The 26,886-nt window shown below is 51.6% G+C and overlaps 1 protein-coding gene, 1 long non-coding RNA gene and 1 other non-coding gene across 14 annotated transcripts in view; 2 read left to right on the forward strand and 1 right to left on the reverse strand.

Moving 5' to 3' along the window:
- On the reverse strand, nt 1–22,008 carry SMARCC2 (SWI/SNF related, matrix associated, actin dependent regulator of chromatin subfamily c member 2). 12 transcript variants are annotated; one of them, XM_025477004.3, is made up of 30 exons: nt 21,788–21,986; nt 19,908–20,027; nt 18,840–18,925; nt 18,299–18,380; nt 18,105–18,197; nt 16,841–16,910; nt 16,536–16,605; nt 15,528–15,603; nt 14,417–14,548; nt 14,196–14,311; nt 13,692–13,816; nt 12,415–12,474; nt 12,260–12,297; nt 11,843–11,973; nt 11,481–11,552; nt 8,379–8,492; nt 7,764–7,917; nt 6,981–7,073; nt 6,629–6,745; nt 6,469–6,531; nt 5,868–6,126; nt 5,488–5,649; nt 5,165–5,229; nt 4,862–4,997; nt 4,615–4,781; nt 3,464–3,598; nt 2,072–2,453; nt 1,683–1,766; nt 1,341–1,406; nt 1–803 (listed from the first exon to the last, which is right to left on the reverse strand). In XM_025477004.3, the coding sequence occupies exons 1-30, from the start codon at nt 21,896–21,898 to the stop codon at nt 727–729; spliced, it is 3,456 nt and encodes a 1,151-aa protein (XP_025332789.1). In that variant the 5' UTR covers nt 21,899–21,986; the 3' UTR covers nt 1–726. The 12 variants fall into 12 exon arrangements, with proteins under 12 accessions (XP_025332789.1, XP_025332788.1, XP_025332782.1 ...); XM_025477003.3 differs by having other exon boundaries at nt 6,629–6,748; XM_025476997.3 differs by having other exon boundaries at nt 1,341–1,766.
- LOC112678028 (uncharacterized) overlaps nt 21,062–26,886 on the forward strand; it is a 19,260-nt gene continuing 13,435 nt past the window's right edge. The window contains exon 1 of the long non-coding RNA XR_004803260.2: nt 21,062–21,241. This is a non-coding gene — a long non-coding RNA (uncharacterized LOC112678028). The remainder of the gene's footprint in view (nt 21,242–26,886) is intronic.
- On the forward strand, nt 22,595–22,676 carry TRNAS-CGA (transfer RNA serine (anticodon CGA)). Its single transcript has one exon. It is a non-coding gene; the product is annotated as a tRNA-Ser (tRNA).

The raw sequence follows: 26,886 nt of genomic DNA on the forward strand, positions 1-26,886 counted from the left end.
TCAACTACGCAGGTGACTTTTAAAAACACAAAACTGACATTTGGGGGGGGGAAGGGGTCATTGGCTGAGTTGGGGTGACCTAAAACAGCAACACTGAGGAAGCACAGGAGAGATTAGTAGGAACAAACCGGAGATGGGGTGGCTGATGGGGTTGGGGAGTGGATTCGGTTACTAATGAAGGGCTGGAGGAGACAGACTCTGCACCCTACTCTATCCCCAGAGCTCTCCCAGAACCTTAGTTCCCCTTTCCTGTCACCTCCCTCCTCCAAAAAATGTAAAAGGTGGAATTTTTTTTTTTTTTTTTTTTTTTTTTAGTGGGTGGAGGGAGCTCCAATGTGGCTTTTTTATCTCTCTACTTCTTTAAAGGGCTTCATTTTTTTTTTCATCCATAAAAAATGCAGTAGTTTTGAGGGGGTGCACCCTTAAAAGTGGTTAATTAGAACCTTGTATAAACACCTTTCCCCAGCCCTTTGAGGGCAGCATCCCCAATCCTATCCTCTCTCCCAGACATTAGAAACATCTTTTAAACAGAAGTCCGTGAATAATCCGATATAAAAATGCATGCCTCTGACAGGCATGATGGGGGCTTTGGAGGGGCAGGAAGAGCTTTCCTTACGTAGTGATGAACTCTCCAGGCTGGGGAAGGGTCCCAGTGGTGGGGAGAGGGCTGTTCCTGGAACCTTGATCTCCATAGGGGGTGAGGGAGAGAGATGTCTGGCTGGCTCCTCACTGTGGAGGTGGCACAGGGGTGACTGTGCCTGGGCTCGGGGCCGTGGGGTCTGGAGGCAGAGGGGTACCTGGGTCTGTGGAGAAAAGGAAGATGAATCAGCTAGGGTGAGCAGGAGAGGGATCCAGACCCAGGCCACCACAGACGAACAGAACTGGGCATGGCATGCAATGGGTGGGTAGGTGACCGAGGGAGCCTTTCCCCAAAACCCTCTCCCACCTCACACTGGGCAGACGGAAATACCCACAATCCTCCTGCCCCCAAGGGAACTCTCTAAATGGGGCATTTGAACGTGATAGGAACAAGCAAAGGGGATGCCAATCATCATGCAGACAGGTAGCTGTTTTTCAAGTTTACAACTGAGACGCTGTGCCTTAGGACTCCTCCGTGACCCACCAGTGAAAGGCCCCAACGTCATCCCAGAGGTGGCAGCTGCCAGGGTGGGGAATGGTGGAGGACAGCCAGAGAGGCCCTTCCCCCTGTGTTCTAATTTACCAGAGCGTTCAAAAAGGATTGTGGAAGTTCTATGACCTAAGCCCTTCCCCTAGCTGACCCCCATCCCTCCATGTGGACCCCTCTCCCTCACCCTCTTCCCCTCCAGGACCCTTCTCACCTGGCAGTGGGCTGGCACTGGGCAGGAGGTTGCCCTGAACAGCTGCCACAATGGCAGGGCTCTGGGCTGCGGCGGATCCGAGCCCCGGCCCGAGAGGCAAGGAAGATGGCATGGTGGTGGTCGCCGGCAGGTTAGGATGTAGAGGGTTCGCCATGGACACAGGCAGGTTAGGTGGGGGGAGAGTGCCCGGGGCAAACGGGAGATGGTGGTGATGCCCATGCAGGTTAGGAGGAGGGGGCAGGTTAATACTGATGGAGTCGGCTAGACTACCAAATGGGATGATGGATGGAGCAGGAGGAGGAGGAGGCGGCATGCCAAAAGGCAAACCCAAAGGAGCATTACCCGCCACGCCTGGGTGCCCGCTGCCTGGCACTGCCCCTGGCATCATTGCGGGAGGAGTTTGTTGGTTGGGGAACGGTGAGGGGCCTGGGAGCAAAGAGAAGAGGTCAAGAGGGTTAGAGGCGTAAGATCTCCCTTACCGACTCATTGTGCTAGCAAGGATCACCTAGCCACTCCTCAGCACCACCTTCCCTGACAAGAGAGTAAGCAGTAAAGCCTTGGATGAGACTCAAAGATTTGGATGTGGGGAGGGAGCCCTGTTGGTTCAGGGGTAGAAGGGAGGAGAGCCCATCTGTAGAAATCTCGTCCTGTCACATATCCCTTTCAAGAGGGAATCCAAACATTCACCGGGGGCCCCCTGGTCAGCAGGAGTTCCAGAAGCCGTCACTTACCATGGGGTCCAGGGGGGGGAACCCCTGGTGGGACTGCCCCAGGCTGGGGGGCTCCAGCTGGTTGCTGCTGCTGTGGCCCCACGGCTGACCCTGCCTGCCCAATCTGTTCAGAGGGGCCCAAGCTTCCGGGGGGGGCCCCACTGCCAGCAGGAGCGGGGGCCACGGAGGCCGGAGCCATGGCCAGGCTGTGAACCGTGGGCGGCCCAGCAGTGCCGGTGGGTGGGACAGGCTGGGAGCCCGGGGGCAGAGCTGGCGGTGGCTGCTGCTGCTGTTGGTGCATTTGCTGGAAGTGCTGCTGCCGGGCCCTCATCTCGGCATACTTCAGCTGCTCCATGTGGAAGGCTTGTCTATCTGCCAGGAGCTGCTGCCTCTGATACTCCAGCTGCCGGTGCCAAGTGGGGACCGTTACCCACGTGCAGAAGCCCACGAAGGCAAACGCCCCACCGCCTTCTCCGTCCCGACAAACCCTACCTCTCATTCTGGCAGTTCCCTGCAGCAAGGGGGACCTTGGGCTCGGCCTTCCCAAGGGGGAAGATCTTGGGCTTGGCCTTCCCAGGGGCCCTGCCCTGCCCTCTCCGCTCCAGAATCCCCACCGCGGTGTCCGGCTGCCCGTGTGGCTTCTCACTGCGGTGGAGTTCATCTAGTGGGAGCCCTGACTCATTTCAGCTCCAAAGCTCGAAATCGGTCATGATTTTCACTGGGAAAATGCTTCCCGTTCCTAAGGTCAGCTCATGGTCTCTTCTTTCCTCAAAATTGGCAAAATGCTTACCAAGCGTAGGAAGCCATCCCAGATCAACTCTGTGGCCTCCGAGCTTTGCCTTTATTTCATTATCTCTCAGGACTTTTAATCTGAATTTGTCAGCTACTTTAAGCATTCACTGTTCTTGACGCCTCCATACTGGATATCGGGGTCTCCGGTTAAGCGGTAGGTTCTGCTAGGATCCCTGTCTTACATTTCTTTTTGTATCATCTCAAAGCCAAAATGGTTCAATACCATGTCCATTCTATACCCTTTCCTGTTCACCTCCTGGATCTGGAGCCCCTTCCCTCTCATCATCCCTTAAACCTGCTCGATCACTCGACGAATACTTATTTACCAAGAGTCTACGATGGGCCAAACACTGCTCAAGGACCTGGACCTGAGGCAATCAAAAAACCAACTAGAATCTCTGCCCCATGATGCCAACATCGTGTGGGACCTCGGGCTCCAGGCTTCCCCTGTGAGCCACTTGTCCTTAACTGCCCAGGGCTGGATCCTCCTGCCCCTCCGCCACGAAGCTCTGCCACTCTCAGGCTTTCTCCACTGCTGTTTACGCCCGTCCTCAACCAAGGCCTGGCCCAGTGTCAGGCTGTGGTCCTGGGCTGCACTGGCCCCCAGGGATTGCTACTCACTGCCTCTCGCTCCCGGTCCATGATCGTCTCCAACTCTTCAAAGTGCCGGAGTTTGATCTCCAACTTTTTCATCTGGGTCTCCACCAGCAGGGCCACCAGCGATTTGATCTTCCTCTCCTCCACAGCGGCCAGGTGCTAGGGAAGGCGGGGAGGGCGGCAGATGAGCCGGAGGGCCCCAGGGGAGACAAGTCCGGGAGAGAGCTGTAGGGTGAGGCTGACAGGTTTTAAGAAAGAACTTGCTGGGGGGATCCCTGGGTGGCTCAGCGGTTTAGCGCCTGCCTTTGGCCCAGGGAGCGATCCTGGAGTCCTGGAATCGAGTCCCACGTCAGGCTCCTGGCATGGAGCCTGCTTCTCCCTCCTCCTGTGTCTCTGACTTTCTCTCTGTCTATCATAAATAAAATAAATAAATAAATAAATAAATCTTAAAAAAAAAAAAGAACTTGCTGGGGGCGCCCGGGTAGTTCAGTGGCTGAGCACCTGCCTTTGGCCCAGGGCGTGATCCTGGGACCCAGGACTGAGTCCCACATCAGGCTCACCGTGGGGAGCCTACTTCTCCCTCTGCCTGTGTCTCTGCCTCTCTGTGTCTCTTGTGAATAAATAAATAAAAATCTTTAAAAAAAGAAAAAAAAAAGAAAGAACGAACTTGCTGTGGTCACAACCCACAGAGTAGCAAAGACTTCTTATTCTTAAAAGAACATGAAAAAAGAGAGAGTGGCAAAAGATAAGGTCAAATAATTAGAGGATAGACACAGGCCTAATGGTAAAAAGCTTTAAAAAGGGGATCCCTGGGTGGCTCAGCGGTTTGGTGCCTGCCTTCAGCCCAGGGCGCGATCCTGGAGACCCGGGATCGAATCCCACGTCGGGCTCCCGGTGCATGGAGCCTGCTTCTCCCTCTGCCTGTGTCTCTGCCTCTCTCTCTCTCTCCATGTGACTATCATAAACAAACAAATAAATAAACAAACAAACAAATAAATGCATGCTTTAAAAAGCTTCGAGAAGAGACAACCAACTCTCCCTCTTGGGATCAAAATGAGAAGGAAATGGGCCAGCGTTATGGAAATGAGGAGCACAGAAAAATTTCCCGCAGGAGAAGTGAGATCAGAGAAGAGGCAGTGCCTTCCCTGGGGGTCTTCTGGGCCCCTGGACCTCACCTTGGCCTTCACTGCGGCGGCGGCCAGGGCGGCGGCGGCGGCAGTAGAGAGGTTGCCCTCGCCGATGTCCCGCTCCACCTTCGTCTTCCTCTCCCCCTCTGACTCCACCATGTCCTTCAGCACTTCCTCCTGCCCTTCCTTTGGTTCCTTCTCCTTGTCGGGGTCAACTGGGCCAGGAAGAAGGTGGGGTTAGGCCGGCAGCCCACTTCTCTTCCCTGGACACCAAGCACCAGGTGCGGAGGCTCACCTATGGGGTCCCCATCACTCTTCTCTGACTCCTTCTCACTGTCGCCTTGTTTCCCTCTCTCTTCATCCTTCTTGGGGACCTCGCTGGTCTTCTCCTTTGTTTCTTCTTCAGTAGCCCCACCTCCTTCTCGGGGTTCCTGACATCCCGGTGAAAGAAAAGTAGCCGGTGTCAGGGTAGCTGGTACACACAGGGCCAGACTGGGAGGTGAACTCCCACCTCCTACTGGGGAGGCACTCGGCCTCCCCTCCCCGCGCCCCATGCCCCAGCCTCACAGCCCAGCCCATTCCCGCTCATTCCCTATACCTTGGGCTCCTTCTTCTCCTCTGTGGCCTGGCCCTCCGCCCGTGCCTCATCAGTCCCGCTCTCCTCTGGGCCCGGGGGAAGAGAAAATGGGAAATGTCTGCTACAGAGTCCGTCTCTGTAAAACTTTTCCAAAAGCCTGCTCTCCTAGCCAAGATCTTAGCAGAGAGCCACGGTCCCAAAGGCGGGGTCCCGAGGGAAATACAAGCCCTGCCGATTCTCCCCATTCATCTCGTGCTCTGAGGATGACCCAAGGCAGGGAGGGCCCCGGGATGGCTCGGGCTCTTGGCAAAAGGAGAGAGATCCGGGACCCTGCCAGGCCTCACCGATCCGCTCGGGCTCATCGGAGGTGGTCCCCGCGATCCCACTGCTCTCCAGACCGAAGGCTGGGTCGGCCTTGCCCGTCACTTTGGCGGCTTCTTCCACTTTCCGAACATGGGCCTCTACCAAGGCTGTGGGTACTTCTTCCTTCATCTTGGAGAACTCTTCTGCAAGGTGCAGAGAGGACAAGGCTGGGGGCAGGGGCGGGCGGGCAGGTCTGGCTGTCCCTGTGGAAGCTGTCTCAGAAGCCCGTCTCTTCATCTAGACCGGCGTGGAGCTAGACAGGTGCCTGCGCTGACACCAGCAGCAGACAGTGCCAGTGGGGCAGCCACACTCGAGGGCCTTTCAAACCAAAACTACAGAGGCTGGGACCCCTTCACATTACCTAGGGCCGACTTCGCAGCAGCAGAGGCGACTCGAGGATCGACGACAGAGGCCAGGAAGGCAACAGTGCTCATAACAGGGTTGCCTGACTGACTGAAGGGGATAGGCTGGTAGGCCAGGGGGCCCAGGGAGGCCTCCGAGTCCTCCAGGTACGGGTCTTCAATGGGAAGACGAAGAAAATGCAAGATGCACTCATCCTGCGTGCGGCTTCCCACGTGTTCTGACACTTTGTTCCAGTCATCTTTGTACATTTCCAGTGCCTGGTGGTAGTGGTGGAGACACAACTTCCTTACTTAGCCACTTTCCTTGAAGGTCAACTCCCCCCATCCTACTAAGGGTAGCGGGCTTCAAAGCTCTCTGGTTGTGGTATTTGTGGATTCTGCTGGGTCCCAGGGGAATCTCCAAGTAGCACTACGAAAGGATATGGAGTTAATGAAATGGCCCAAATGCCTGGCCGGGAGCTGTTCCCCGGGGCAGGTGCGGCCGGCATCAGGGAAGAGAAAGACTGGGGATGAGATCACGCTCTCCCCACTCATGAGCGCGGCTGGCACCCTGGCCACTTCTGTTGTCATGGAAAACCCTCTTTCCCTTGCCCCAATTACCTCCAGGAGTAGCAGGGTCTCTTGCTCCGTCCACTCTCTAGTGGCACTGGCTGCAGCTTTGCTCTGCAGGAGAAACGGGCGGGTCAGAGGCAGGAGCCCTGGCTCCTGTGGGACAAGGACACTCCAGCGCTGAAGTCAGCCCGCACCTCCCCCTCCGTACCTTGGAGGGGACGTTCTTCCTTGTGTACATGTCTGTGCGCAGCCCGAAGTTCTGCATGTCTGCTGGCTTCTCTTTGCCTTTGTCAGGGAAGTTGAGCATTTGCTGGGAAGCAGAGGTCTGCTATTTGTGGAGGGGAAAGAAAGAGGTGAGTCCGGGTGACCACGTGCGCCAGAGGCCGACAGAGAGAGAAAACAGACAGAAGGAGCTTCTTTCCCAAAGCCAGGGACACCGCTGGGTGGGGCTTCCTCCCTCACTGCTGTAGCTCCTCTGCTCTCACGTCTCTTCTTCCCGGGCAGGGGCCCCCCAATAAAGGGGCAAATAAGAAGCCCAGCGGGGTCTACACCCCACCTACCAGCTCTGGCTTGCCCTTAGCCGTCTCTGGCACCAGGTCATCCAGCTCTTTGCCCTTTCGCCCAGCCTTGGTATCAGCATCAACCTGGCGGCCCTGGGGGACAGAGCTTGGCGTCATGGAGGCTGGGCAGAAAATGACCAGGCCGAGGCCCTGGAGGCCTCAAGACCAAATGCTGGGCGGCCTGCAAGCTCTGGGGGCACTCATGCCACGGTTCCATGTTCCCTTAATGATCAGTTAGATCTATAGCTGGCATGATCCCCATTGGTATTCATGTAAAACTTTGTAAGTTCCTTTAGGAGCTGGACAATTAGGTTCTAATCCTAGATTTGGTACTCTGTGACCCTGGGCAAGCCACGTAATCTGTCTCCTCTTAAGCTTTGTAATGTATGGAATGGAAGTGGAAAAAAAAATGGAAGTGATAATAGTTTGAGGCAAAAATGAAAAAAAAAAGTTGGAAACACGACAAAGTTAAAAAATTTCATGCAACTTAGTTTTAAGCCATTTTTCCCTAACTGCTCCATGCCCTACGCTGGCCTGTCTGCTACTCGAGGACCAGGAGCATCTCTTCTCTCTCAGCAAGTCCTCGCAGTCTTAGGTACAGAGGCTGAGAGAGGGTGCTAAACACACGGGGCTGATTCCTGTGGCCCTTTGCATCCCATGGAAAAGGAAGAAGCCTCAAAACACTCCTGAACCATTACCCTAAAAAACCAGAAAAAGAAAAGTCCGAAGAAGCCCAGTTTTTCCCAGTACCCCCGCCCCCGCCCCCACAGCCCCTCACCCTACCTGCGGGGTCTTGGGCTGCAGAGGCACCAGCCCCGATGGTGTGTCTGCCAAGACATGGAAATGAGAGGTGGGCGGAGGCCCCATCGGGGTCGGTCGACTCTCGGCATCCACCTGGTAGTTAATGAGACCCCACTGCTCTAGGAAAGCATGGACCCTGGCAGGAAAGAGGGGAGACAGCGTCACACAGGGCAGCCAGAGAGGGGCAGAGGTGGGGTGTAAAGCTCTTTCCCCAGCTCTCTTCTCTGCTCATTCTACTCCCTGGCAAATCCCACCTCCTCTCACTCGCTAAGTGCCAGTGACACCCAGGCCTCCATTTCCAGTCAAGACCTCTCTCCATATCCACCCATCTAGTAAACATCTCTTCCTGGAGAGCCAGGAAAATTGAACCGGGATTTTTCAACTACAGACACACTCCTTCTTTCTTCCACACACCAGAGAAGGCCACTACCATTCTCGCAAGTCACACATGCCCTGAGTGTGAACCGTGCCTTTCTCTAGAGGTGTTTTTTTTCCCTACTTGTTCCCCTATGCTCTTTGCTGGAAGCTCCCCTTACGCCAAGAGACATCCGTGGCAGGCATTCTTACGTACCCCCGTCCCCTCAGCTGCAGACCCACCTCATGATGGCACAGACATCACCAGCCAGGTTCCTACGGCAGGCAGTGGAGGTGAGATACTCTTGGGGGTTCAGCCGGTAAGTGTCAATCATGAAGTTTCTATAAGCCAGGTAGCTTGGGGGGAGAGACAGAGAGGTGAGAGGAAGGAAAATAAGTCGGCTGAGGACTGAAGGGTAGGAAAAGTGATAGAAGAGGTGATGGTTCCTCCTGTGTGAACCACTCTGTGAAGAGAACAGAGTGGATCGTCTGCCTCAGAAAACACTGCGGGTCTACATGTGCTAGATAGATGCAAGGGGTTCAAACATTGCCCTGTTTTCCTTGATGGGGTCTTCTTAGTTAAATTAATTGTCTCCCTGGCTATACTTGGGTAAGTTTCATCCAACTTTTGAACAAGCAGCCAAAACGCAAGAAAAGGTGCCCTTATTTCCAAAAGCCAGTGTTAAGGGGATGTCTTTATCCCTGCATCCAACTAGTCAGCACGATGTGCTATAAGGAATGTTTTTTTGTTTTTTAAGTAAGTCCCACACTGGATGTAGAGCTCATTAAAAAAGAAAAAAATATATACACATATATATTTATATTTATTTATTTATGTTTTTATTGGAGAGAGAGTGTGCACGGGCAAAGGGCAGGAGAAGAATCTTTTTAAGATTTTTTTTTAAGAGAGCAGCCCTGGTGGCTCAGCGGTTTAGCGCCGCCTTCGGCTGGGAGCCTGATCCTGGAGATTGAGTCCCACGTTAGGCTCCCTGCGTGGAGCCTGCTTCTCCCTCAGCCTGTCTTTGTTTCTCTCTTTCTCTCTCTCATGAGTAAATAAATAAAATCTTAAAAAAAAAATGTGTCTTCATGAGAGACACACAGAGAGAGGCAGAGACACAGGCAGAGGCAGAAGTAGGCTCCATGCAGGAAGCCTGATGCCGGACCCGATCCCGGATCCTGGGATCATGCCCTGAGCCAAAGGCAGACACTCAGCCACTAAGCTACCCAGATGTCCCTTTTTTTTTTTTTTTTAAAGATTTTATTTATTTATTAGAGAGAGAGCAAGAAAGCACAAGCAGGGAGAGAGGTAGAAGGAGAAGGAGAAGGAGAAGCAGGACCTTGCTGAGCAGGGAGTGCAATGCAGGGCTCAATGCCAGGTCCCTGGGATCATTACCTGAGCCGAAGGCAGCCACTTAACCAACAGCCACCCACGTGCCCCAAGAATCTTTTTTGTCTTTTTTTAGAATCTTTTTTTTTTTTTTTAAAGATCTATTTATTTGAGAGAGCGAGCACATGTGAGTGGTGTGAGGGGCAGAGGGAGAGAATCTCAAGCCAATTCCCCACTGAGCATGGAGCTCAAACTGGGGGTTGATCCCACGACCCATGAAATCATGACGTGAGCTGAAATCACAAGTCGGATGCTCAACCGATTGAGCCACCCAGGTCCCCAAGGGAGAGAGAGAATCTTAAGTAAGCTCCATGCCCACTGCAGAGGCTGATGCCAGGCTCGATCTCACAACCCTGTGATCATGACCTGAGCTGAAATTAAAAGTCGGGTGCTTAACTGAGCCACCCAGGCCCCCCTACAATATAGGTTTTGAAGGTGGAAAAGATCTAAGTTCAAATCCCAGTTCTACCATGGTGGCCTTGAGCAAGTTACTTACATTTTTTGAACCTCAGTCTCCTAATCTGTACCATGGAGTGTCTGCTGAGGACTAGAAAGATCTAGTCTAGTACAGTGCCAGGCACACTTTAGGAGCTCAGCAAATGGTGGCTATTGTGTGGTATAGCATAAAGTTTGAGGACATGAACCAGTCTAAAGAAGTCAGATCCTGGGCAGCCTGGATGGCTTAGTGGTTTAGGCCCTCCTTCAGCCCAGGGCATGATCCTCGAGACCTGGGATAGAGTCCCATGTCGGGCTCCCTGCATGGAGTCTGCTTCTCCCTCTGCCTGTGTCTCTGCCTCTCTCTCTCTGTCTCTCATGAATAAAAAAAAAAAAAAAATTCAGATCCTGGTTTTTCTATTCACTGGCTGGGTGACCTTAATCAAGTGGCTTAACCTCTCTGTATCTCAGTTTCCTAATCAGTAAACTGGAGAGGATAAGAGGATGTACCTCTAAAGCTGATGTGAAGATTAGTCAATGCCTGTAAGATACTTGGTATGGTGTCCAGGAGATAGTAAACTTTCAGTCAACGCAGGCAATTATCACTATTTACTATCTTACGTCAAGAGAACGAAGTATAGAACAGTTCCAGATCCAACCCTGCCTACAGACCATGTTGAATTCCTGTCACCAGTTCATTATTCCCTTTTCCTCTGGAGAGAGTGAGGCTTCTTCATACATACTGCTTTCCCCGGGGAAGAGGAGAGAACCCTACCAGGCTACAGAGAAAGAAGCATGGTGGGATGGCAAGATGGCCCCAGAGAGGGGGAAGCTGAGGAACAGCTGGGAAGCAAGCTTGTTCAGTTCTCAGGGGCATCAACTCTTTCTCACTCTTTTCATTCTGATATTTATCCTGGAGCATCCCTAACCATAGAAGATTGCCAAGACTCATCCAAAGCCAAACAGGTTTGGCTTGAGGCAACATTTTGAAGATGACAAAGACTTCTAAACCCTAAGCCCACACTTCTTAGAAACAGAGAAACAGAACACTTCTCTCCAGGAAGCCTTCTCCATCCCTTCACTCCAAGTCTTGCATCTTCATGACTTCTCCTGTTTTTCTACTAAAATCTACTCTCTGGGACTAGCATGGCCATTTACATTTTAGTCAAAGCTATTATTTATGCTAGGGACATCTGCATTCTAGATACCTCATTTATTTATGGATTGGCAGGCTCTGTCCTCTATTGAGGCATCAATAGCAGATGGAGGCATCAGAGCAGGTACCCATTTTGGACAGAAGACCATGCTTAATCCTGCCCCCAGGCAAATCCAAGAGAGCATTCTACTGTGGCCACAGTGCTGGGCTGGGGCTGCCCGTGGGAGAGATCACATCTTTGTGAGAGTAGCACAATGCCTAGCTCATCGGAGAGCTCAAGAAATATTTGCTAAACTGAATCCTGCTGGGTCAGGAAGGGTGATCAGGGACGGGAGGGAGAAAGAGTCAAGAGCTGAGATCTCCTTACATTTCCGGGGTCTTGGACTTGTTCTTGCCGTTAAAGAACTCGGGGAGAGCCCTCCGCTCAATGGCATGAACACTGCAAGAGAAGACAGAGTAGATTCAGAAGGCGCCCGAGCAGAGACGGGAGCCTCAAAGAGAGGGAAAAGCCTAGAAGGGAGGGAGGACACGGCAGTTCTCCCTTCCCTGGGGAGAACCCCCCACAGGGCGGTAAGACTCAAGGAGACCAGAAGCTCCGCCAACACTGAAGCGTATCCCAGTCTACCTGGTTGATGAAGAAATAATTTATTTGGAGACAGAAGGGGAACAACATGTTGGCCTCAGGAGGCAGAGAAATAGGGATGCAGTGAGAAGTCAGAGCAAGAGTACCTATTATAGTCAAACCAGGCAGCGTAGCTGGGAATGATGATGTGGTGGGTCTGCTCAGTCACGTTGTCCTCGTGCAGGTCCGGATTCTTCGTCTGCTCCCCCTTATTCCCCATACTGTTTTCATCCTCATCCTAAAAGTATGGAGGCCGCTGGACACTCAGCATTCCCATTTTGCCCCTGGCAACCCTCTGCTTCTCCCACACCCCGGGAAAGTGGGAACTAATGATGCCATGGGAATGGACTGTTAAGGGCCCCAAGACCTAGAAAGGGTCAGAGTTTTGAGTTCTGAACAACAGCTAAAACTAGACTAAGGTGGGAAAACCCTAGGCAGTAGAAAGTTCTGGGTAGAAGGAACTTTAGAAGCGCAAATCCGAATCCCATAGAGAGGTAGAGAGGGCCTCTCTAAACTGGCTCCACCTTGCCCGTGGTCTCCATGCTTTCATCCTCCTGTTCATCTGAAAGAGAGAGTGAGCAAATCAGGAGTGGAGCCTCCAGAGCAGCAGCAAGAGTCCTGCCCTCTGAAAAGCCGTGGCAGGCTAGGGGAAGCGGGCCGCAGAGCCTCCTCTCCTTACCCAGGTCAGTCATGGTGCCTCCTTTGACCGGGGCAGACTCTGAATCCTTCTTAGTGTTGACTGCCAGGAGAGAGAGTCATTTTATCAGACAGGGTCTGCCCGAATCAACTCTTTAACTCTCCACCTTTAACAATTCTAAGAGATCTCTGATCACAAAAAGGGTTCGGTAACTCCCTCCAGGCACAGTCATTCTGGGGCTTGAAACTCAACTGCCACTTTCCCTCCTTCCCCTGCCAAACGGTCACTTAACTCTTCCTATACAGAAGCATCTTCCACTCTACGGACACTCATCAAGCATTCCTGTCTCTAACAGGCCCCTCTTATCTCCATCTGTGTGTCTGTGAACTCTTAATGGATTGAGACAGAGTCTGACCAAATCACTCTGGAGAGGACTGGTTGGATCGCCAACATTTTTGAAAGCAAGGGGGCTTCTCTTAACCGAATCCGTACACAACAGCTCAGGAGAAAACACGAATATGGAAGAGAGCCGCCGTGATTGATGAAGGGGGTTGAGGCCAGCACTCCTCTCTCTCAGTAGCCCCCACCGCAACCCCTGAAATACACTCCTTGACATCGGAGCTCGTCTATGGAATACAGATCGCAGTCCACCTTTGCAGCTATACAACTCTCTATCATTGCAAAGCAATGGTCTCCAAAGTGGGGTTCTCACACAGGACGGCAAGAGATGGTCCAGTGGAATACAGGTAGAGAATAACAGAACTTCTCTTTATATTTGTTTTTTTCAGTTTATCCTTTACATTTTCCCATTTTTTAGATAATGTTTGCATGTGTCTCACGATGTTCCTAAAGCAACGGTACAGCAGCACATATATAACTCATGCTCAAGGGGCACCCAGGTGGCTCAGTGGTTGAGCATCTGCCTTCGGCTCTGGTCATGATCCCGGGGTCCTGGGATCGAGTCCCACATCGGGCTCCCTTTGTGGAGCCTGCTTCTCCCTCTGCCTGTGTCTCTACCTCTCTCTCTCTGTGTCTCTCATGAATAAGTAAATAAAACCTTTAAAAATAATAATAATAATAATCTGTGATCAAATACTTTACTGAAGGGGGTAAGTGATCAAAAACAGTTCAGAAACAACTACTGTCAGGTACAAGCACAGTACACAACTCAGATGTGGCTCAAGTCAGAGGACTGCCCATGTTGAGAATAATTTTAATAAACAGCTAAATTGAAGGGCCAGATCCTCAAGACCCGGAGCTCGGCCTGGGAAATCAGCCCTCTAGGAAGGTAGGTCCCCGAAGCTTGGTGTGGCCCGTACCTGTCTTAGGTAACGTCACCTCCTCTACATTGGGGACTGGTGAAGGCTCATCCATGTCCTTTGTCAGGTCTTCTTGCTCCTCCTCTCTGTGCCCACGCTTTGACTTGGTGTAAGGTGTTGAGGGACTGGGGAGGAAAGGGGAGGAAAGGTAATGAAAGCTAACCTGGTCACCCTTAAGCAAGGAGTCCCTGGAAGCTGAGGTTCAAGGGGAGTAAAGCAAGAGAGAATCCCCAAGGGGGAGCTAAGCATGCATAGACATGCATCACTACAGAGGACAGGGAAGTGCAAAGGTCTTCCCTTGAAGATGTCACTCTGAGGTCACTAGTGGCTGCAACTAGAACTAACAAGTGGGCAGCTAAAGAAGACCTCACCCTCCCTCTCAGGACACCTACAGGAGCAGGGCCGACCCCAGTCAGGGCCAGGTAGTCACAGGAAGGAGTCTATCCTTCCTTCCTTCAACATGGAGAGAATGGTGAAGGTGGGGCAGGGTAGCGGCTGGCATACCCTTTCTTGGCATTTTTCTTCTTAGCTTCTGGGGTTGGTGAAGGAGAGGGGGAGCGCTTCCTCTTTTTATAGTTGCCCCCCTTCTTGTCCCGTCGATCTGAATCTGGGCTGTTCACCTGCAGGTTGGAGAATTGGAGTGAATGTCAGCCAACAATCCCCACTGAAGACTTATCCCCATGCTTGTGCTAAGGGATCAGGGAAGAAAGAAGAGGAAGTTTCACCTCATCCGTCAGAGTCTTGGCTGAAATCTTCTTTCGGCGGGAGACAGGGCTTTTATCATCATTTACTTCATAGTCTTCCTCATTCATCCATTCATTGAAAGTGTCTGTGTCCAGAATCCACTTTGCATGAACCTGAAGTACAAAAGGCAGACTGTGCTGGAGAGAAGCCTGAAAGCCACAGCTGTCTGTGGGTCCCCCCTTTATAAGATCTTGTTTATTTATCTGAGAGAGCAATTTCGAGTGTAAGAGAGAGCACAAGTGGGAGGGAGGAGCAGGCTCCCCGCTAAGCAGGGAGCCTGATGCCAGGCTCAATCCCAGCACCCTGGGATCATGAACTGAGCTGAAAGCAGACATCCAATCAACTGAGCCACCCAGGTGCCCCTGTCTGGGGGCCCTTAAGAGAAGAGCTGAAGGAGACAAGAGCCTGTGCTTGACCTCCAAGGAGTGGTCTGGTCCCAGTATACATCTTTTTTTTTTTTTTTTAAGATTTTATTTTATTATTATTTTTTAACTATAAAGTTTTTTTTTTAAGATTTATTTATTTATTTGTTTATTTATGAGGGGGGGGGGCAGAGACACAGGAGGAGGGAGAAGCAGAGAGAGGCAGAGACACAGGAGGAGGGAAAAGCAGGCTCCACACCAGGAGCCCAACGTGGGACTTGATCCCGGGACTCCAGGATCGTGCCCTGGGCCAAAGGCAGGCACCAAACCGCTGAGCCACCCAAGGATCCCCCAACTATAAAGTTTTGATGTAAACTCTAAACTTCTTGAAGAAACTTTATTTATTTATTAGAAAGGGCAGAGAGCCAGTATGAGCAGGGGGTAGGGGCAGAAGGAGAAGGAGAGGGAGAAGCAGGCTCCCTACTGAGCAGGGAGCCCCACAGGTGGCTGGGTCCCAGGATACAGAGATCATGACCTGAGCCAAAGGCAGACACTTAACTGACTGAGCCACTCAGGCACCCCTAAAAAGATTTTATTTTTAAGTAACATCTACACACAACACAGGGCTCAAATTTACAACCCCACGATCAACAGTTGCATGCTCTACCAACTGAGCCAGCCAGGTACCCCCTGGAATACGTTTTGGGGTCAGGGGGCAAGAAATGCTCACCTTCCTAGGTTTCTCAGGAGTTGGAGCATCTTCCACAGATGCTTCAATTTCACTGGCTGGGATCCACGTGTCATAACTGCCATGGGAAATTGAGCGTGAAATGGGATCAATGGGATGGAATTGTAGAATAGTAAAGTACAAATCTTTTACCTTTTCCATTTATAAAAAGCATTGGGTTGTTGGGTTATTTTTTGGTATGATTGTTTTTCCTATTAACATCGGGTTTTTTTTCCATTATGAATAAAAAACAATTCCAAAAAAAAAAAAAAGAAAGAAAGAAAGAAAGAAAAAAAAGAATCAGCCCAACACAACTATTTGGTATATATATTTTTTCCAGTAAATTTTTCCTGTACAATTTTTTAATTTATTAATGAGAGACAGAGAGAGAGAGGCGGAGACAGAAGCAGACTCCTTGCAGGGAGCCCGATGTGGCACTCGATCCCGGGACCCCGGGATCATGACCTGAACCAAAGGCACATGCTCAACCACTGAGCCACCCAGGTGCCCCTACAATTTTGTTTTTACATAATTCCAATGTTACTATGTTATTTCACAACTTGCATTTAACATTTTCTATAAATTATCCAGTCATTTCTTTTTTTCCATGTTATTTCTATTGTATGTATTTCTATTAGTATGGCTCCATACTAATCCACTGAATAGATACATAAATTGCTAAAACATTTTCCCACTGTTAAAGACATTTAGATTGTTTCTAACATTTACTTATCGCAGATAACACTGGAATAATCATTTCACACATAAAGCCCCCATCCTTTTAGCTTAATCCTCATCTATAAGTCTAAACCTCTCCCAAGACAGATTCTCATGATGGAGAGGAGGAGAACAAACAAAACAAAACAAAACAAAACAAAACAAAACAAAACAACCCCCAACAAAACAGACCTAAAAATAACCCCCAAAGAGTGCCTGCTTGCTTTGCTAGACGTTCTAGGGCTTCTCGGTCTGGTTTCTGTACTCAAACCTGCCCCAGGACCCTATCCTCACCTGTCAGGGTAGTAGCCCCAGTGCAGAAGAACCTGCTTATCCCGCTTCATGACCGGTCGTACCCATTCCTCTGGGGATAGAGACAGAACAAGGAGAGATATAAGCTAAAGGGATACACAAAAGGTAACTAACTGTTCACAACTCATGTTGCAGCCAGGGACCTGGAAATAGAAACATATGGCAGTGGGAGGGCTCAGGGTTCAAAGGAGAGAGGAGAAGCCCAGGCAGTGTGCGGGGGCTGAATAGTCCCCCGGTCTTAGTCCAAGCCATCCACTGCAGAGGCCAGGAAAACTCAGGTCTCTTACCTTCTTCCAGGTTCCCTGGGACAGGATACACAACATGGGAGGCATTGTTCTTATCCTCAGTGACTGTTCCCTGGATGGCACAAGGAAAAGCAGGTAAACACAGTTCCCTCTGAATTACTCACAGGTGTAAATAAGCCAAAATAAGATTTAGCCACAGACTGGCCTTCCTAATCATATTTTGCTCAGAATGGTATTTAAGTTAATTTGCATTCTTTTTTTTTTAATTTTATTTATTTATGATACTCACACACACAGAGAGAGAGAGAGAGAGGCAGAGACATAGGCAGAGGGAGAAGCAGGCTCCATGCACTGGGAGCCCGACGTGGGATTCGATCCCGGGTCTCCAGGATCGCGCCCTGGGCCAAAGGCAGGCGCCAAACCGCTGCGCCACCCAGGGATCCCAATTTGCATTTTTTTTTTTAAGATTTATTTATTTATTTATTCATAGAGAGCGAAGAGAGAGGCAGAGACACAGGCAGAGGGAGAAGCAGGCTCCATGCAGGGAGCCCAATGTGGGACTCGATCCTGGGTCTCCAGGATCACACCCCGGGCTGCAGGCGGCGTTAAACCGCTGCGCCACCGGGGCTGCCCCCAATTTGCATTTTTTTTTTTTTAATCTTTATTTTTTTTATTTTTATTTATTTATGATAGTCACAGAGAGAGAGAGGCACAGAGACACAGGCAGAGGGAGAAGCAGGCTCCATGCACCGGGAGCCCAATGTGGGATTCGATCCCGGATCTCCAGGATCGTGCCCTGGGCCAAAGGCAGGCACCAAACCGCTGCGCCACCCAGGGATCCCCCCATTTGCATTTTTTAAGCACATACTAGCTGAGAGGCAGAGGGAAATAGCTGGGATACTGCTAATAATGAAGAAAAATTAAAGAACTAAAAGTTGCTCTAAAAATCCTCTGAAAAGATAATCTGCACATGGGAAATGTAAAGCTGACTATATGTCCCTAGCAATGGCATCTGCTTGTTATTACAGAGTTCTAGAGTAAAGGTTTCATTTCTCTGAAATCAGGAAATCTCTGGCTTTCCTCACCCTCAGGCCAATGCAGTCTCTAGGAATAGTAATCCAAACCTGTCAAGACCGGGAAATGGGAAAAGTGAACTGAGAAAGAGAGGCTCAAGGCTTTAATCTTTTTCCAAGTAGGCAGAGCAGCCTCTGCAGTACAAAACATGTCATCTAAAGATTGCTTATTGTACAGAAAACATCAGGAAAAGAAGCATGGAGTTTCCAAAACTTCTCACACACCCACTCACCTGGTGTCTCTTGATAATGTCCTTTAATTTCCCTAGCAGTTTGGGTTCAATTTCCGGGCAGAGAAAAATGTTAGGTCGAGACAGGCAGTTATTCTGTGGGGAGAAGAAATAGATGGGATAGGATCATGGGGAAAGCATATTTTGGATTTTCACTGAGGGAAAGGAGACGGACCGCAGAGGTTCTTGACTATTACCTGCACCAAGGACTTCTCAATGGTCATGAACATTTCCACGTTGCGGTCCATGCGTGATGGATTCTGGAAATCGTAACGCCGCCTTGAGAAGAGGCAATAATCTAGTGAGTGGTATAGATCAGGTCTGAAGATGAGGTTAGGGTATGTGACTTTTTAACATGGGAAATCAGGAAGCAGTCTTGCCCGCAACTGTTGCCAAAATGGCCTGGGATCTTGGGTTCACTAATCTCAACTCCATGAATCACTTTGTACTTAGTCTGAAAGGACGAAGAAAAGCTTGAGATGCCAACCTAAGAATCCCCTTTCCTCTACAATACACACACTGATGCACATATACATACATGCTCACTCACTCTTGGAAACTATTTTGGCTCTGACACTCAGCCACTCTTCTGACCTAGCAAGTCAAGGTTACTGACCTAGCAAAGCAAGAGACTTGCAAGGATGTCTACCTATGCTCTCCCACCTCCAGAAAGACCCAGGGAATCATAAAGGGGGAGTCCCCTCTAATGTAAGAAGCATAGAGAAGTAGGCATCTCACCATCCCTGGTCACTCTTGAATTTGTAGGCAGCTGCAAGTATGTGGCACAGGGAGCCTCCTGCTTTGAAATCTAGGAAACATTTGATCTACAAAATTGAGATAGGAAAGTAGTATGTGAGAGTTATATCCTAAATTCTCTTATTAACAATCCTTCCACAAAATCCCATGCTGAACTAATCTCTCTCAAAGCTGGAATTCTTTTTCATGTTTTTTTAAGATTTCTCTATTTATTTAAGAGAAAGGGAGAGAGAGAAAAAAAAAAAAAACACTGTGCAGGGGGGAGGGGCAGAGGGGGAGAGAGTCTTAAGCAGACACCTCGCTGAGCACGGAGCCCCATGCAGGGCTTGATCCCATAGCCCTGAGTTCGAGATCTCAGCCAAAATTGAGTTGGGAGGCCCAACCGACTGAACCACCCAGGTGCCCCCAAAGGTGGAATTCTTTAACCCTTATGCCACAGTATCACGTGGCCTGGAAGAAGGGGGAAAGAAAAAAACCAGTATTCACAAAGCCCCATCTTGTGCCACGTACTTACTGGGTCACCTCATTGACCATTACAGAAACCCTACAAGGTAGAGATATTATTCCCATCTAGAGATGAAAAACAGACACTTAAAAGGTTTAAATGGCTTGCCCAAGATCACAGAGATACCAAGTGGCAGAGCCAGGATTTGAACACAAGCCAATGCAAATCCCAATCTTGTACCCTTTCAACCATGCCACAAGAGTTTCATGTACGAGCTCAGACATATAACCTGTTGAATAAAGTTTTTTTTTCTTTTTTAAGAAGAATAGAGATTTTAAGAAGTCTCTACACGCAACACCAAATTCACAACCCCCAGATCAAGAGTAGCACACTGCAGCGACTCAGCCAGTCAGGTGCACCTCGCTGCACCAAGTATTACTAAGACAAAGGGAGGAGTAAATTGGGGACCAAGGCAAGCCAGTAACGCCCTGACCAGGAATGGGGATAACAGGCAATTACCCACATCTCCAAAAGTATGAGATTTACAAAAACCCCACAGTTCCCTCTCCAGTTTGGAGGATTCATCCCCTTGCATTTGCACTCACCGGCAGTTTAGTGAGCGGCGCATTGCTGACATGTTTGCCAAAAACTTCTTCCTGAAACTGTAGCAACTGTACAACCAGGCTAGACAAGGACTTGTTGGTAGGTGGTTCAGCTTGTATATACTGGGGAAACAGAGGCAAACGGAAGAGAAGTAGACCTCAGACAAACTGTCCACTATCTCCCTTATTTTTTCCCAAGGGGCCCTGGAAGCATCTGGGGTGGAAAAAATAGTGTCTCCTTCCCCCACATGTCTAGTTTCTATAAAGAAAATGGCAGAAGGGAAGGCATCTAAGCCCCTCACCGGAAGCTGAAATTCTGCTGCCCCCAACCCAGCCTGCCAGCAGCCGGTGCTGGAGGCAAGTGGGGCTTCCTACTTGTCAGCTACGTTCTGAAACTGGTTGTTAGTTGTAGGATCCTGATTTCTAGTCAACAGCACTGAGGGCGGTAAGATCCTGAAGGTTCAGTAAATGCAGGCAAAGGAAGCAGTATCTTTGAGGCTCTAAGCCAGACCACAGTGTATTTCTTGGGGGTAACTTTGTGGAGGCCGAGACTCCCCCTGCAACATAGCCTAACAAGAAAGGTGCAAGGAAGTGAGGCACGCCAAACAGACGGAGAGTGCCAGCCGGGCCTTCTGCTTCTGCTAGGAACTGGGCACAAACGCCTTCGAGGGGGCAAGGACCAGCTCCTACCCAGCCTGGTGAGGAAGAGCAAGAAAACATTGATGCTTTCTGAGGAAACAGTATCTGAGACAAGCAACCCCGGGCCTTCTCACGCATTTCCATGTGCCGCTACCTAGTATCCTAGCCTCCTGTTCTAATTTAAATCTGAGCCAGGAGGCTAACTTTCTCTTTACCTTTTGACCCCTGCTTCCTCAACCCTAGTCACAGAGACCAGCGCTCCTCTCAGTGGGAGATGTAGAGAGCGCCTCGCACCAGAGGGTAAGCGACAAAGGGCCGTCAGCCCCCCCATCCCCCCCCCGCCCCCCGGCCAGAGACTAAGCCCCCGCTCATCTCCCTTCCGGACCTTCCGGAAGGTCAAAGGTGGAGGCCTGGGAGCCGAGGCCTCGCGCTGGGGTGCAGGCGCCCCCGGCCCGGCAGCTGGTTGTCAGGAGCCGCGGGGGAAGGGCCGCGGCCGGGCCGGGGGGCGGACTCCTAAGCGCCCGGCAGCTCCTGACAGGCTGCGGAGCTGGGCAGGAAGAGCCGGGCCGACGGCGAGCCTCCCACCGGGCGGCGCGGGGCGGAGGCCGAGCTGTCCGCGGGCGCAGCCGGGGCGGACGGCCCTCTCGGCCGGGCCCCGAGACAAAGACAGCGCCGGGGGAGGTTCGACGGAAAGTCAGGTAAGGCTTTCTGAGCCCTTTGTTCAGCCGCTTGTCACCTGCAGGCGCGGACGGGGGCTGAGGCAGCAGCGTCCTGGGCCCGGCGCCCCGGACCCGAGCGGTGCGAGGCCAGCGGCCGGGGGCTCCATTGTGAGGTGGCAGGAGGCTGTGCCCGGGGCTGCGAGCTCCCGGCTCCCGTGGGGCGGGCGGCGGGGACAGGTGGGGGGGCGCTGCCGCCCGCGGGCCCGGCCTGCCCGGCGCCTGTTTACCCGCCCGCTCCCACCGCCTCCCGGGCGGACACAAAGCCCGCGGAGGCCTCAGCGCCGCCGGCCCGGCTCGGGGCAGCTCCGGCGGGCGGGCTGGGCCGGGGGCATCCGGCGCCGCGTCCGCCCCCCGCCGCCTCTCCCGGAAGGGCCCGCAGGGCTGTGGCCCCGGGCGGGGGCGGTCGGCGCCGGGACTCGCCGCGCGGCGGCGAGAAACGGGGCCGCGGGGGCCGCGGGGGCCGCGGGGGGCGCGGGCGGCCGCGGCCTTTGTCCCGCCCCCGGCCGCGCGGCCCTGCCCGCGTACCTTCTTGTAGTTCTTGCCGAGCCAGAGCCTCACGTTGTCGAACTGGGTCACGGTGTCCGCGGCCTCGTAGTACTTCACGTTGGGGCCGCCGTCCTTCTTCCGCACCGCCATCTTCTCGGGCTCGGGCCCGCCGCCGCCCGCCCCGCGCCGCTCAGCTCCCGCCTCCTCCGCCTCCTCCTCCGCCCGCCTCCCGCCGCCTCCCGCCGCCGCGGCCGCCGCCTGCCGCCGCCTGGGCCGGCCCGGCCCGCGCAGCGCCCCCTGCCGGCCGCTCGGCCACGGCGGCGGCGCGGCTCCCGACGCGGGGCGCACCCGGCGGCCTCCCCGGCGGCCTCCCCCGCGGCCTCCCCGGCGCGAAGCCTCTCCTCCCGCGGCCTCTCAGCCCAGGGCGCGGGGGGCCGCCCACCCGCCCCAAGCGGACGCCGGAGGGCCCCCCGGCCCTGCCCTCCGGGGAGCCAGGCCGGCCCTGCCCCGCGCTCCCAGTCCCCGAGCCCGCACGGCCCGGGCACCCCGGCCCCCTGCCCAGGAAGCGCCTTGCTCCCATCGCCCGAGCCCCCCACGCCCGGCCAGCCCCCTGCCGCGGTGACCCGAGGAGCCCTCGGCCGCCCCCCGCCGCCCCGGCCGGCCGCTGCCCCCAGCTGGCCCCCCGCAGGCCTCGCCGGCGCCTGGGAGACCCGTCCTCCCGGGGAGGGCCACCCCCGTCCGCCGGGCCCTCCGGGGGCCGCCCGGCTGTCCTCGGAGCGCCGTGGAGGCGGGGGGCCCGGGGGCGCGGCCCCTCCTGTAAGCGCGCGGCGGAGCGCGGTCTGGGGAGTCACGGTGGCCGAGTGGTTAAGGCGTTGGACTCGAAATCCAATGGGGTTTCCCCGCACAGGTTCGAATCCTGTTCGTGACGGCCGCTTTTTTTCTCGCTCAGGAGGCGTCGAGGGGCCCCGCGCCCGTGCCCCTCGCGCACTCCCCTTCGGCCCGAGGTCTCCCCACGACCGGGCGGGATGCAGGTGAGCGAGGGAAGCCTGCCCTCGCACAGCCGCCGGTCTGCCCGGACGCAAGGCACTTGCCGCGTCCTGGGGCTTCGGGTCTGAGAGCTTTGGCGCACGTTTTCATTCTTGGGGAAACGAATGGCAAAGGATTTGAAGAAGGGTTAGGTTTTTGGAAATGTGGATGCCTGTTGTGCTAGGATACTCAAAACTAGAGTTTCCAGGAAAAGAGGGCACCTCTGGATTTCATGACCGGAAGTCTGGTTGTAATTGAGCCCCAAGAAAAGGCATGGTCTCATTTGATGTGAGGAGGCGCCTCTCGGTGTTTCCAGGGCTAGGAGGACAGCCTGTTGGAACGTCAACACTGCAGCCCGAGCTGGAGCTGGAGCGCGGCAGAGAACACCCCGAATGTGTGTTTTTACCGAATGCTCCTTATGTGCCAAGTACTGTTCTAAATTCTCCGTGTATTAACCAAGCTAGGGAATTAATTCCCTCTTTAACCTCTAACCCTCCTGTTCTCCCCCGGTTAGAGGTTAGAGGGGAATGATACTTGTTGGGGATGTTCTTTTGGTGTTTCATTTCTTGCACAGCATCATCTTCTCCAAGAAGGATCAGGGAGCTCAAGAGTAATTCACATTTACTTGAGTAGTTCAAGAGCTTTCTATGCATCTGTACCTTGCAGTTTCCCACTTTCTTACCCTGAGATCATCCTCACCACTGTCTCCTTCCCACCCCAGCACCTCCATCATCTATCACTTCCCATCCTGCACATCTTTTTATCCTTCCTCTTAAGGCTCTTGATTACTTCAGCTGGAACCCATCATTCTACCGCCACCATGGACTAGGTCGCATGCAAGACATCTCCTTTGACACACCGCTGCAAGAACTAATTTATTTTATTTTAAAGATTTTATTTATTTATTCATAGAGACACAGGCAGAGGGAGAAGCAGGCTCCATGCAGAGCCGGACGTGGGACTCGATCCTAGGACCCCAAGATCACGCCCTGGACTGCAGGCGGCGCTAAACCGCTGCGCTACCAGGGGCTGCCCTGCAAGAACTAATTTAAAAAGTATTTTAAGACTTTATTTATTGGAGAGCAAGAGTGGGGGAGATCACAGAGGGAGAGGGAAAGGGAGAAGCAGACTCCCCATGGAGCAGGGAGCTCAACACAGGGGGCTCCATCCCAAGTACCGGAAATCACGACCTCAGCTGAAGGCAGACGCTTAACTGAGCCACCCAGGCATCCGTATTCTGCTTCTTAAATAGGTCTTAAATCTGTTCACTTTTCTCAGGGTGAGTGCAGGCTAGACTGATCACTTGCTGGAGTCATTAGGAAAGTAGTGAAACCACATGAGTTAATGTATGTAAAGCTGCACTAGGGCATCCAGTTGTAGCCGGAGAACTTGAATCTTCCCATGGCTGCTTTGTTTCATGACCTGGTCCCTTTCCACGCGCCATTCTTCCCTACTCACGACTTTCCATCCACTGGCATTCTTTTAGTTCCTGGTATAGGATTTGTCTGTGTTCATGCTGTTCTCTGCCTGAAACAATCTTTCTCATCCTCACCTTCTACTCAGCCTCCAATCCACACATCAATGTCTGTTTTCCTAGGAAGTCTTTGATCACTTGTCACCCACCATATCCTAATCATCTATTGTGAACTCTTTCTTCCCCAGTGGAATATCAACTCTTGGCACATATAAGACGCTCAATTAAAAAAACAAAACAAAAACAAAACTTTGTTGAGTAAATGTGTTTTTTTTAAGAGCAGTTATATATACATTTATTTAAGCCTTCACTCAGACTGGGCTATATGCTGAGAGTCAGGACTGTGTATTTTGTTTTTGCTCGTATTCCCTTTGCTAGGCCTTTATTCGCAAATACGATCAAATGCGTACTGAACGAACAGACTCCAGGAGGCTCCGTACGGTTTCCTACCAAGTGCCATTTTGCGCATGCTCAGATTTAAATGTCTGGAGAGGCAAGACCAACATTGACCAGCAGAGGGCAACCAGCAACCGTGCTGTGAAGGGGAGGCGGCACCGGGGCTTACAAAATGGAGGACCTGGACGGGAAGCTGGCAGAGGTGGTTTGGTCCTTGGAGGTCCTGCCTTTCACTCAGACGCTTCCCTTGTAACTGCCGTAGTTAGTTTCAAATTCCTGCCATCCCCACAGCCCACCTGAACTCCCCAGTTCCTACCCCTTTCCTCTTCACCTTGTTCCCTTCCTTCCCTGATCAGGTGCCCCCACGCATTCTTTAGTTTCTGGCTCAGGATTTGACTTTGCTCATCTGCCTTAAAGCTACCTTCTCCACGTAGGCTTGTAATCCCACTCATTTCAACCTCCTAAGGAAACTTCCATTAACATCCTTGCATAAGGGCAGCCCTGGTGGTCCAGGGTTTAGCGCCGCCTTTAGCCCGGGGCGTGATCCTGGAGACCCGAGATCGAGTCCCACGTGGGGCTCCCTGCATGGAGCCTGCCTCTCCCTCTCTCTGTCTCTCATGAATAAATCTTAAAAAAAAAAAAAACAAAAAACTTGCGTAACAAACTCAAATTGTATCCTACTGGATCAATCCATTAAATCAGAACCTACCCTCACTTGAGAATTCAAATGATCGTATTTTCTACTTCTTTTTCTTTTCTTTAGATTTCAAGTAATCTCTAAGCTCAATTTGGGACTCAAATTTACAACCCCAAGATCAAAAGTCCCATGCTCCACTGAGCCAGTCAGGAGCTCCTACTTCTATTTTTTGAAATAGAATGTATACTCTGCCTCCAGCTTCACACTATCTTAATAACCTGTTGCATTTTAAAACCTTTGCTGTGTTTGGAACCACTAATTTTTTTTTTTTTTTTTTTTTTTTTTTTTTTTTTATTTATGATAGGCACACAGTGAGAGAGAGAGAGAGGCAGAGACATAGGCAGAGGGAGAAGCAGGCTCCATGCACCGGGAGCCCGACATGGGATTCGATCCTGAGTCTCCAAGATCACGCCCTGGGCCAAAGGTAGGCGCCAAACCGCTGCGCCACCCAGGGATCCCGGAACCACTAATTTCTTATTGGACTTCTGAGATCTTGTACTCTCCTATTTCTCTTAGAACATTGTTTCTCCGTCTCATTTGTTGTCTTCCTCCTCCTGTGGAATTCTGCCAAAAGCTTCATTCTTTTTCCCTCCCCCCAAGACAAAAATCCCAAGCCAGACTTTGAACCCATACCTCCAGCTAGCTATATCACCTAAAATGCAAACAAAACTTCTTTTCTAAAATGACATCCTTGACTTTTCCCATTTCTGTTAATACTATTCTCACAATTCCATCTACTTTCCAACCTGAAGATTCTGGCATCTTCCTTTTTCCCCTGCCTGACATCCATCAATCATTGATTCTTCTACCACAGCATGTATTTTGCTACATTGGCCTTCCAGGTGCCCCAGTTTCACCACTCTCAGAGCTCCACAACACTGCTGTCATCTTCCCCTGCCCAGGGACTACAGCGCCCCATCTGATCACACCCTTGCTCTTCGGTTCAATACACCCTGCCTAAATCACCCATTTTTAAAAATCCTTCTTTCCAGCAAGATACCCCCAATCTATTCAGGCTGAGCATCTTTGTGTGACAGCCTAATTCTTTCTCTCTTGCAGCTCTTTCACCTTATAACTAAGGAGCTAATGCCACTCCATACTAATCTTTTCAGTGACAAATTCTTATATCTGAACCAAAATTGCCCTTATGTGATCAAAAAGCTAACGTGGGGACATCTGATACACAAGAACTTACGGTCCCAAGTTGCTGACTTGTTCCAAATGTTAAGAGGCCTGGATCTCTGTAGTTTATCCAGCAAAGCAAATCATTAGAGGACTTCAACTGAAATGATCTCAACCTACACTTATCTCAGGAATGTGGTTATTGCACAAAACATTTCTGGAACTCCTTCACAGCTAGTTTATGAGCTATATTTAAATGATTCATTACTTGTCAACTGTACTCAAAACACACACACACACACAATCCTATTATCATACTAAAAAAAATTCCTTCCGAATTATTTTTTAAAAAGCTGAGGCATTCGCCAACTGTATCATGCATCTCTTTTCCAGATTACTTCTGGAATTCCCCAAGGTCCCATT

Source organism: Canis lupus, chromosome 10 (assembly GCF_003254725.2).
Source record: "Canis lupus dingo isolate Sandy chromosome 10, ASM325472v2, whole genome shotgun sequence".
NCBI classification, from domain to species: Eukaryota; Metazoa; Chordata; class Mammalia; order Carnivora; family Canidae; genus Canis; species Canis lupus.